This window comes from Microtus ochrogaster, linkage group LG2, assembly GCF_000317375.1.
Source record: "Microtus ochrogaster isolate Prairie Vole_2 linkage group LG2, MicOch1.0, whole genome shotgun sequence".
Taxonomy (NCBI): Eukaryota; Metazoa; Chordata; class Mammalia; order Rodentia; family Cricetidae; genus Microtus; species Microtus ochrogaster.
The window spans coordinates 3690416-3701120 of record NC_022028.1 but is presented as its reverse complement, the minus strand read 5'-3'; the positions used below and the strand labels follow the sequence as shown (position 1 = coordinate 3701120).

The window sequence follows — 10705 nt, the reverse complement described above, 5'->3', positions numbered from 1 at the left end:
GGTTTTGGAGCCTGTCCTGGAACTAGCTCTGTAGACCAGGCTGGTCTCGAACTCACAGAGATCTGCCTGCCTGCCTCCCAAGTGCTGGGATTAAAGGCGTGCGCCACCACCGCCCGGCTTGTCTGTGTAGCTATGGAGCCTGTCCTAGAACTTGCTCTGTAGCCCTCTACCTTCCAAGTGCTGGGATTAAAGGCATGTGCCACTATCCCCCTGCTCACCTCTACATCTTTTTTATTGATTTTTATTGAGCTCTACATTTTTCTCTGCTTCCCTCCCTGTCTCTCCCCTCCCCTTCAACCCTCCTCCAAGGTCTCCATGCACCCAATTTACTCAGGAAATCTTATCTTTTTCTACTTCCCATGTAGATTAAATCTATGTAAGTCTTTCTTAGTGTCCTCATTGTTGTCTAAGTTCTCTAGGATTGTGATTTGTAGGCTGGTTTTCTTTGCTTTATTTATTTATTTATTTATTTAGTATACAATATTCTGCTTGCGTGTATGCCTGCAGGCCAGAAGGCACCAGATCTCATTAAAGATGGTTGTGAGACACCATGTGGTCGCTGGAAATTGAACTCAGCACCACTGGAAGAGCAGCCAGTGCTCTTAACTGCTGAGCCATCTCTCCAGCCCCGTTTGAGTTCCCATCCTGAATTCCTTCAGTGACGAACAGCAATGTGGAAGTGTAAGCTGAATAAACCTTTTCCTGCCCAACCTGCTTTTTGGTCATGGTGTTTCATTGCAGCAATAGAAGCCCCAATTAGGACACAGGATCCCTAGAGCAAACTGGCTAAAGAGACTAGCCATATCGGCAAGCTCTAGGTTTGTTTGAGAGGCTCTACATCATTAAATAAGGCAGAAGAATGGTAGAGAATGACTCTGATACCCACCTCCACACGCATGTACATTGTGTGTCCTCACCACACACACATTGAAAAAAAAATCAAGACTACCTCGTGACATATTGTAAGTTCAAGGCTAGCCTTGCCTACATGAGACCTTGAAAAAACCGTGGGGCTGGGGATAAAGTTGCACAGTCCTACCTGCTGAATTATCTTAGCTTCATAGGTGGCTTCATAGGTTGCTTAGGGTGAAGGTAGTCAGGCTGTGTCCTTTTTTTTTTTTTTTTTTTTAAAGAAGACGCCATACGAGATAATGAATGTTGATTGCAGTTGTGAGGTTTGTGCTTCCTGTCCTGGAACTAGCTCTTGTAGACCGGGCTGGCCTCGAACTCACAGAGATCCGCCTGCCTCGGCCTCCCGAGTGCTGGGATTAAAGGCGTGCACTGTGTTCTTTTTAAATTCCGCCAGTTTTGTATTACTTACTGATTTTTGGAGGGTGCCAGACTAAGCTATTTATTATTTATTAACCTCTTTCAGTATGTAGCCCAGGCTGGCTCCACGGCCTGGGCATATGGTGTTACAGGCCACGGCATCCTGTTCAGACTAGCTTTGATGACTTCAGAGCCAGATGTGTAGCTCAGAGACACTGTGGGAGACAGTGAGAGTCCTTGTCTCAATACCAAAGCAGGCAACAAACACCCAAGCAGCAGCAAAAAACAAACCAACCAACCCGTGGGATTTGATCCTTAGTACCACAATTACCAAAAGAAATATAAAGAGAGAGCACGCGGTTGGGAGCGGCAGACAGAAACACAGCCTGGACCACTGACTGAGGCCCAGTCTCAAATACAAACACTCAGCAGGTCCTGCTGCAGCCTGTGCACGCGCCTGTGCACGAGGGAAGTGTGATTTTTATCTTTCCCTTCCTTCCTTCTTTCCTTCCTAGCATATACTCCTGGGATGTGAGCTGGGGGTTAACTAGTCTGCAGCTTCGGCAGGAAAAGCTCGGGTTCTGGAGATCTAACCTGGGCTAGACCTTTTGGTACAGTCTGAGGTCCCCCCCACTTTTTCGTGAAGATGGTTGCTCCCACATCGCACGGAAGTGCTTGTGGTCCGGTCCCGGGGTTGAACTGGTGGCGGCGGGACATGGAGCTGCGGAGTTCTGTCGGCAGCCCTAGCAGAGCACCGGCTTCCGCCGAACTGGCTCAGACCTCGGTGACCCTGGCGCAGCTCCTGCAGCTGGTACAGGAGGGCCAGGAGCTGCCGGGTCTGGAGAAACGCCACATTACTGCCACCCACGGCGAACCGACGGCGTCGCTGCTTCCGCGGAGGCCCAAGCCCTGGGAGGACGCAAGCTCGGCCGCATCGCCCCGCACCACCAACCTAGATTCGTGCACGCAGTCCCCGACCGTGGGGGTACCGGCCCCGGGCAGCCCAGCGACCCAGCTTGCCGGAGGCCCAGCGGATTCCTGAGGTCCAGGGCTTTCGGAGCCGAGATCCGGAGGGCGTGACTGGTTCCTGCACGAACCTGAGGACCTGGACAGCTGCCTCCTTTACTCATCTTTCCGTTCCTGCTCTGACCTGTCTCAGCCGGACCCAGTCTTCCCGGGAGACTGAATGCTGCCCAGGAATTTTGGACGCTGAATCTCAACTGCATACCATGTTCTGTGTAATTGAAACAAGTCTGTTTTACCACCTGCTCACTGTAACGGACCACCTTCAGATGGTACTGATAAAGTAAACCAGAGAGCCAAGTCATTTCTAATGTTGGGTTTTATGACAGAACTCGATTTTCGAAATGATGCAAGTGAAATTCCTATTTTTTTTTGAGACACGGTTTCTGTGTAGCCCTTGCTGTCCTAGACTAGCCTGGCCTCCTGAGTGCTGGGATTAAAGAGGTGTGCCGTCACCCTCACGCGGGCCCCCCTACTCAAAACTAAGCAACAACAAATCCTAGAAATCCAGGGTCGTAATCAAGCTCTGGCTTGGCAGCAGGAACCTTACCTACTGAGCCATCGCCAAAGTTACAATTAAGAGTTGTCAACTGCCTTGTGGGTGCGGGAAGGACAGCGCCAATGCTCTCTACCAGAGAGTGGTAGGTGTCAGATGCTGGAGCTGGCTGAGGTTTTAGCCACTGACTGACCCATGCTCAGGCTCCCTGAAATTGCTTTTGAGAAGGGTCTCTCCACACAGCAATGGCTGGCCTTGAACTCACTCTTCCAGACCAGCCTCTGCCTCCTGAGTGCTGGGATTAGGGGTATGCATCAGCACACCAGGCTTCCAAGCAGTCTTTTTGTTTTTACGAAACGGTTGTCTCTGTAGAGTTGGAGCCTGTCCCGGAACTCATTCGGTAGACCAGGATGGCCTTGAACTTAGAGACCTGCCTGTGTCTGCCTCCCAGTTGCTGGGATTAATGGCGTGTGCTGTCTTTCAAACTGGCCCAGTGGCTCACTACATTCTCCACTGGCAGCACGGTAGAGCCATGAAATACATCCATGGTTTACTTATGACTAAATAAACCACGAAAACAGCTGGGGCAATGGAGGCCCCACAACTTGTCTGGGGCGGTGAGTCACAGGGACCATCAGCTGTGAATCAGTCTCACCACGTTGGCCTGAAATCTAGTTAGTAAGGCAGCCTTAAAGATCCATCCACTTGACAACCACCACCACTCTTGTTTTTTGAGACAGGGATTCTCTGTGTAACCCTAGCTGTTCTGGAACCAAGATGTCCTCGGACCCAGAGACCCACCTGCCTGAGGTGCGAGCCACCACCGCCCAGCTCCACCCATGGCTCTAAAAGTTTAGTAGGCAACTCTGGGATGGGAGCACTTGCTTTCGTAGAGGGCATGGAGTGACCAGACACTTTCTGGCTGCTTTGGGTGGCACTCAAGGTATATATTCACACACAATAAACCTTAAAATAATCTTTTATTTTAAAAACTAGCTTTAAATTCAGAGCAAGGCAGACACTTGGGAAGATACTAGCTCCACCGCATAGGCCAGAAACAGAAGCCAAGGGAAGCCATGCTCCCTGCTCCCTTAGCGTAGATCTCAGGGCCTCACGTAGTAGGCGAGCACTTCATGTGTTCCCTCATTTAGTATGGCTCGCATGAGCATCTCCGTGACTGCAATGCATTTTTGGTCACCTCATCTCCCAGTGCTCTACAGCAACAGAGTTAAATGTCCTCTGGCAGATTCTGGGCCCCACCGACCTTGTAACCAGCATGCATTGAGGCACTGTTAAAATGTTTTCCTCTTTCTAACTCAGCTTCACAGTGAGGTTCCAGGAAAGCCCAAGGGAAGGAACTGTTAAGAATGTGAAGCCCTGTGTGGGTTGTAAGGAGAGGCTGATGATGAGGAGGTTGGTTTGTGTGTGTCCTCGAGCTGAGGAGCTCTACTGCCTCTGCTCCCAAGCACTGGGATTAAAGAGCTACCTACCAGGCCCAGTGCAGCAAGGCTAAACTTCAATCTCCTCTACAACAGAATGCTCACTCATATGCATCCTCATACAAGAGGCCCGGTGCCAAGAGGGTGTCACCACCACAGAGTTCCAGCACAGTGGGAGTGTGTGTCTTCCTAGCATAGAGAACCCGTCTTAAACTGGTCAGGGTACAAATGCCATCACTGACTCAGGGACAGGCAAGCCTGACCAAAGCTGAAACTGAAGTTGCAACATGGCCTCACAGCACAAACCAAGCAAAGCTTTCGCTACCTTCCGAACTGCATTTCCGTCTGAGGTGTAAGTTCCGGGGCGCACACACCTATAACCTCAGCATTAGGAGGATGAGGCAGGATTGCTATGGAGTTTAAGGTGAGCCCTGTCCTAAACAAACAACAAACAAAGCCACCGGTGCTGACAAAAACACAATACAAGTAAGAAACAAGACTTTTTTTTTCCAGACTCCAGTATGCCCCTGGGTCTGGACCATGGCCTTCCGAGAACTGGAAGGGGCGGGAGGGGTGTTTGGATTATTTGCCCACCCAACATTAAACACCAAGATATCAGGCAGGACAAAGTAGGGCAACTCTTTCCTCCACGGCCTGCGTTGATCCAGAGACAGGGGCAGCCACTGTGGAGAACATCCTTTTCCATGACACGGGCTGTGCTCAAGTTTCCAATGCTCACACCCTGCTGTCTTTCTGCCGACCACTTCCTTCCAGGTTTTGAAGGCAGAAAATAGTCTTCTTTGAAGACATTGATAATTCTAATTAACAAATGCACATTTCAATGCATTGTCTTCTGGAAATCCTAGGGAAGGAAAGACAACTGCATCAAGGCAGACAATGGACCTGGTGTGAAGAGCAAGGGCAGCAGCAACACAAAGGAGCAACCAGGGTAAGACCCTTTCAACACAACAGCTAATTAGTCCACAGCAACAGTTTTCTAGCTGTAACCTAACAGTCAGGGATTCATGTCGTCATCAGACATTGACCTTTCCCAGGTGAGCACGCTCATTCCCATCTGAACACTCTCAAGCACTGGCACACACAAGAACTTGTATTCCAGTGATACTAAGACTAACCACTAATCATACCTACAGCTGACAGGGACTTTTTTTTTTAAAATATTTTTTTATTATGTATGCAATATTCTGTCTGTGTCTATGCCTGCAGGCCAGAAGAGGGCACCAGACCCCATTACAGATGGTTGTGAGCTACCATGTGGTTACTGGGAATTGAACTCAGGACCTTTGGTAGAGCAGGCAATGCTCTTAACCTCTGAGCCATCTCTCCAGCCCCCTGACAGGGACTTTTAATGGACAAGCATGACCCATCAAAAGTCAGACCAAGGGCTGACAAGATGGCTCAGTAAGAAAGGCTTTTTGTCACCGAGACAAACTGCTTTGATCTTTCAGGAATGGGAGGAAAGAACCAACTCCCCCCTCCCAAACTGTCCTAGACCTCTACATGAGCACGGTGGGGGAGGGGAGGGGAGGGATGGAGGGAGAGCAGTCTGCAGCACAGTCGCACCTGGTCCCAGTTTAGTTCAGCTGACGGATGAGCTGATTGATGCGTTCACCCCGATAGCCAGGAGAGCCCATCTCCTTGAGGAACCCCACTCTGTTCTTGGTAGCGTGACGGGCCACAGAGAGGTGGAATGGGCACAAGAATGAGGAGATTGCCCGGAAATGCTTCCCCGGGAAGGCAATTTCATGGATGAGGTCTTCCAGGCAAATGACACCAAATCTCCCTGAGAAATAAAAGGTATAGATTTCATTGTTCACCATCAAGACAGTGCTCAAATGCAGAGGGGACTGTAAGCCTAAGAACACACCCTGGTCAAGCCACAGCCACCAACACCCCTGCTGGCCTCAGCAGCAGCACTCACCCAGGTGCTCCTCAATCACGGTGTTGTCGGTCAGAGGGACAGTCTTATTGTTAATCTTCGCTTGTCCACGTTTCAAGATGAGTTCCCGGACAGACTTCAGATTTGGAAATCTATGTAAGGCACAATAGAGCATCCTGCATCACTCTGGCTGACAAGAGGTAAAGGTCCTCTCACCCCAACGTCCCACAACCTGGGTGCAGTGAGTCTGAACTGGGCTTGGGTTGCCCAGCAATGTCTTGACTCAATTAAGCTAAGAGCAAACCAACCCACCTGCCAACTGAAAATCCTAGAGTGGGCCTGAGTATATAATTAGACATTTAGATTTTTTTTTTGAGACTGGGTCTTATTCTTATGGCCTATGCTGGCCTCAAACTTGCAGCAATCCTCCTGCCTCAGCCTTTGGTTCATAGGGATTACGGCCTGAGGCACCATGATCTAAATTTGCGTTGGTTTCTTTGAGAAAGAGTCTTACAGCATAGCTCAGGCTGACCAGGAATCCACAGCAACCTCGCAGCCTCTGCCTCCCAAGTGCTGGGATTAGAGGTCTGAGTCACCACCCAGCAAAGACCACTACTGTCACATAGGCAATGACTTACTTAGGCTCGGGTGTTACCCTCTCTGCCCTTCACTTTATAAGTCCTGACATGACTCTGTAAAAACCACCATCAGCATCACTGCTATCTCATACCCCAAGGTTCTTTATTTCTGGTGAGTGACCACAGCAAAATGCCCAACACAATACAAACCTTGAGAAAACAATACCCGTGTGTCTCAAACACTCAAAGTACAAGGAACTCACATGGAAAACTGTACTCACCCCCAGGTCACATAAGGCTCCACTGTACGCAGCATTCTTACAGTCTGAGGGGTGACATTGATGAAGACACCACTGAACAATTTCTTCAGGCGAAGTTTTGCTATGGTGTTCTGTACCAGAGAACTCACTCCTTCTATCCTGAAAAGAGCAGCTGTCAGTTCATTTGGTGTTGTTTTTCGAGACAGGCTGTCTCTGTAGCTTTGGTGCCTGTCCTGAAACTAACTCTTATAGATCAGGCTGGCCTCGAACTCACAGAGATCCACCTGCCTCTGCCTCCCGAGTGTTGGGATTAAAGGCGTGCGCCACCACCGCCCAGCCAGCTGTCAGTTCTTACTCCAGCCTATGCCAGTCTGTTTGGCAGGCAATCCTGAAATGCACGGCTATTTACAAGGTCCACAGAATTCACCTTAGAGCTCTCGTGCACCAGAAGGCATCTTGGAAAGGGACCATTTTCCCACTCTGTGGAGCCATCCCTGGATGCTACAGAACAGTCTCTGAATGATGGACCGGCAGGGGTTGGCTACAGGATTATGTGTTTATCTAAGTAAGCTGAATTGCTTTAATGGGTGGTAGGAAAAGCGAAGAACATGTTCAGATTTCCTTCTGACTATCGCCTATAGAGCAGAGCTGAGGGCTGACATTAGAAGCAGGGAAATCCAACCCAGGAAAGAGATTATGGGTAGTGGCAGGAAGGTTAAAGAGGACACAGGTCATAAATATTTAAATCTCAGAGCTTTTATATGGAGAGGCACAGAGCTGTATTTCCTGGTAAGTAGGGACTCTGCTTCCCAGCCCTGCACATCCTGTACAGCAGGAAACATGCCCCTGAGCAGCACTAAACTCCTTCTGTCTTTGTTTCTCTGTGCTTCAGTGCTGGGATTAAAGGCACACGCCACCACGACGGGCCTACTCTGCCTACTTTCATGCTTTCATGTATGTGTCAAGCTGCTGCTCCTGTTTTCGAAAGGGCATCTATCACTAAACAATCCGACCCTCACCCTAGATTAACCTCATTTCACCCGTCGTCCTCACACCGAACCCCCAGCAGTCTGCTGGAGCAGCTCAGGGACTGAAAAGGAAGCGCACTCTACCTTTCAATGCGCATGACGAAGGCCAGGGAGTGTTTATCAGGCGCTTCCAGTGCATGAGGCTTCACCTCTAGTCGCCGGACTCGCACCATGTCGCGCTTCTGCCGCCAGGAATCATGCAGGAAGGACTCCAGTCGCTTAAACCTGAACTCTTTTGATTTTCCCTAAGACAGAAGACAGACATCACCATCTCTTCCACCAAGAAACTCTTTTAGCTGGGCACAGTGGCACACGCCTTGGATCCTAGCACTGGCAGTCTAGCACAGGCAAACGGATCCCCGAGGCCAGCCTGGTCTCCAAAACAGAGAAACTCTGCCCCTCCCCAAAGAGAAGAAACACTTTCACGGAGGAATCCAAGCAAAGACAGAACCTAAAAGAAAATTTAGGTATTATGAAGAAAAGCTGTGGTAAATTAGTTTATACATATATTGGTAACAATTACTGTGTTTATGAAACCCAACACCATATTAGGCATTATTAAAAACAAGAGGTCTTTCTTCTGTCCTCAAAGCTGGTATATACAACATGTACAGTTCACACATACATTTTCTAAACAAACATTAAAAATTGTTGGATACTTTTGGTTTGAGACAGGTTCTCATTATCTAGCCCAAGCTGACCTTAAACTCTCTACCCTCCTGCCTCAACCCTCCAGAGCGCTGGAATTATACTAACGTGCCACAGTTGGCAATTTAACCCCAGTACTCGGGAGGCCGATGCAGACGGATCTGTCTGAGGCCAGCCTGGTCACAGCATTTTCAAATAAGCCAGAGATGTACATATAGAGATCCTGTTAAAGAAAAAATCTCTGCCAAAGTTGGTCTCTCATCACTTAATTTGAATTTAGAAAGTCTTGACTTTCCCCTTAATTGGGATACCAGCATTTTGCTCACAGAAAGATGTTGGGTAAATCTTTGCTGGACTATATCGTGTAAAAGAACAAATGGGGGGGGTCCGATGATAACAAATCTATTTCAACATATGCTCAATAAAATTCACCCACTGCAAACCCCAATATCCCACACCCCACCCCCTGCTCCCCAGAATTACCTCCCTCCTTGCCAAAAGGGCCTGCTTTGCCTGGGTGGCTTTGAGGGCCTGATAAGCCTTCCTCTTTTTCAGGAGATTTTCTGGAACCAAGGGGATCTTTTTTCTTTCTCTGATAAAGAAAAATTGATATCAAAGAAAATTATGAAACGAACATTCAATGGCTTTCCAAACCAATGCAGGATCCTGGTCTTCCAGACACATGCCAGTCTTTTTGAGATTTTCCGGAAGCCTATGGTTTCTGATCGGGCTTCCCTAGTCCTATAATGCTCATTCGTTCCCAGGAAACGCTTGGTCCCTGGGTTTGTGTAAGTCCGTAGAGAGTTGTGATAGACAACCATGTCTATTACAGACACTAGCGGCGAAAAAAAATTCTAGTAAAATACGGAAAGGTTTGGCGAGGTTACAGATCCACACAGGAGAATAACCAAAGTCGGGCCAGGGTGGGGAGGGGAGACTTGGTGAGAGAGGTGTAACGGGGAGAATTTATGGTCAAGAAACACTACACGTGTATGAAACTGTGAAAAACACACTCATGACAGCCAAGCTGAGCAAACCCACGCGGGCACTCGCCAACCACTCTCTCCCCTTCCGAACCACAGTTTTCTCACTCGCTGCCCCAAAAGTCGCTCCAGGTATCCGAACCTCGGTCGTAGCCGACCCGCAGGCCCAGCCCTACATTCTTGAATAATATGAGCCCTTTTTTTTCTTTCCACAACGGACAAGTGTCCTGTTGTCGCACTAGAGTATACACAGAAAGGATGGAATCGGATACTCAAAGCCCCACGCGAGGGTTTCATCGATAAAACACTTACCCTTCCTCCGCCATCTTTCCGGCTCTACAGCTATTACTCATGCGCAGGAGGGAAAGAGAGGCCCGCTCTATGGCTCCTTGATCATAGAGATGCCGCTCTCGCTCACTCTGGAGGACTCGGCCGTATGCGATCCCTACTCGCTGTGAACTTCCGAGAAATGGTCTTGTAATCCTGAATCACCCCCCAAAATCCCAGTTTCCTTCGCAATCCTTCGAAGCTGTCTAGAATCTATGACATTCATCAAGAGCCAGCCCTTTCAGTTAGGCTGCGGTGCCTGGAACCGGGAGCTAGGCTGTCAACAGTGGAAACGCTTCCCACAATGCACCTGCACTTCCGGCGCCTACCCGGCGGAGGGCACATCTGCACGGAGACTTGAGAGACCGATCTGGTGCTCACACTCTGGTGGTGATTGTTTGTGGAGAATTTGGGGAAATAAAAAGGGGTCTGGGACGCTGAGCCTTTGCTCTTCCTACCTTTCTGCACCTCGGCTTCTTCATCAGGTTTCCCCAGTAGCCGCTAGAGGGCCCTTTGAGAGTTACACTGTTGGCACAAGGACTGTGAAGTGGACATCACAGATGCTACCGCCCGAAACTAGAAATACTTCATTATCTCAGAGCCTTCCCTTGGCGTCTGCCACACGTCTAGCACAGTGCGTTTATCTGTGCTATAGTCTAGGACAATACCTTTATTTGACAGCACTTGAAGCCGTCACCACATTTACGATTTTTGCTTACTGTTCCCTTAACTAGGCTGAGTGCTCTTTTCTTAT

At 49.1% G+C, this 10705-nt stretch overlaps 2 protein-coding genes across 2 annotated transcripts; one reads left to right on the top strand and one right to left on the bottom strand.

Moving 5' to 3' along the window:
- Positions 1-1951: 1951 nt before the first annotated feature.
- Positions 1952-2596, top strand: LG2H6orf226 (linkage group 2 C6orf226 homolog). Its single transcript, XM_005359780.2, has one exon. The coding sequence runs from the start codon at positions 1985-1987 to the stop codon at positions 2309-2311; it is 327 nt and encodes a 108-aa protein (XP_005359837.2). The 5' UTR covers positions 1952-1984; the 3' UTR covers positions 2312-2596.
- Positions 2597-3749: 1153 nt separating this feature from the next.
- On the bottom strand, positions 3750-10271 carry Rpl7l1 (ribosomal protein L7 like 1). Its single transcript, XM_005359724.3, has 7 exons — positions 9937-10271; positions 9125-9233; positions 8078-8238; positions 6987-7124; positions 6170-6279; positions 5812-6031; positions 3750-5089 (listed from the first exon to the last, which is right to left on the bottom strand). The coding sequence occupies exons 1-6, from the start codon at positions 9975-9977 to the stop codon at positions 5823-5825; spliced, it is 768 nt and encodes a 255-aa protein (XP_005359781.1). The 5' UTR covers positions 9978-10271; the 3' UTR covers positions 3750-5089; positions 5812-5822.
- Positions 10272-10705: the final 434 nt, after the last annotated feature.

Bases quoted from the DNA above. Each gene is read 5' to 3' on its own strand.
- LG2H6orf226 (XM_005359780.2), top strand. From the start codon at position 1,985: ATGGAGCTGCGGAGTTCTGTCGGCAGCCCTAGCAGAGCACCGGCTTCC.
- Rpl7l1 (XM_005359724.3), bottom strand. From the start codon at position 9,977: ATGAGTAATAGCTGTAGAGCCGGAAAGATGGCGGAGGAAGG. The intron at 6,280-6,986 runs GTGAGTACAGTT...TGCCTTACATAG, and splicing joins GAGCCTTATGTGACCTGGGG to ATTTCCAAATCTGAAGTCTG. The intron at 6,032-6,169 runs GTGAGTGCTGCT...TTTATTTCTCAG, and splicing joins CGTGATTGAGGAGCACCTGG to GGAGATTTGGTGTCATTTGC.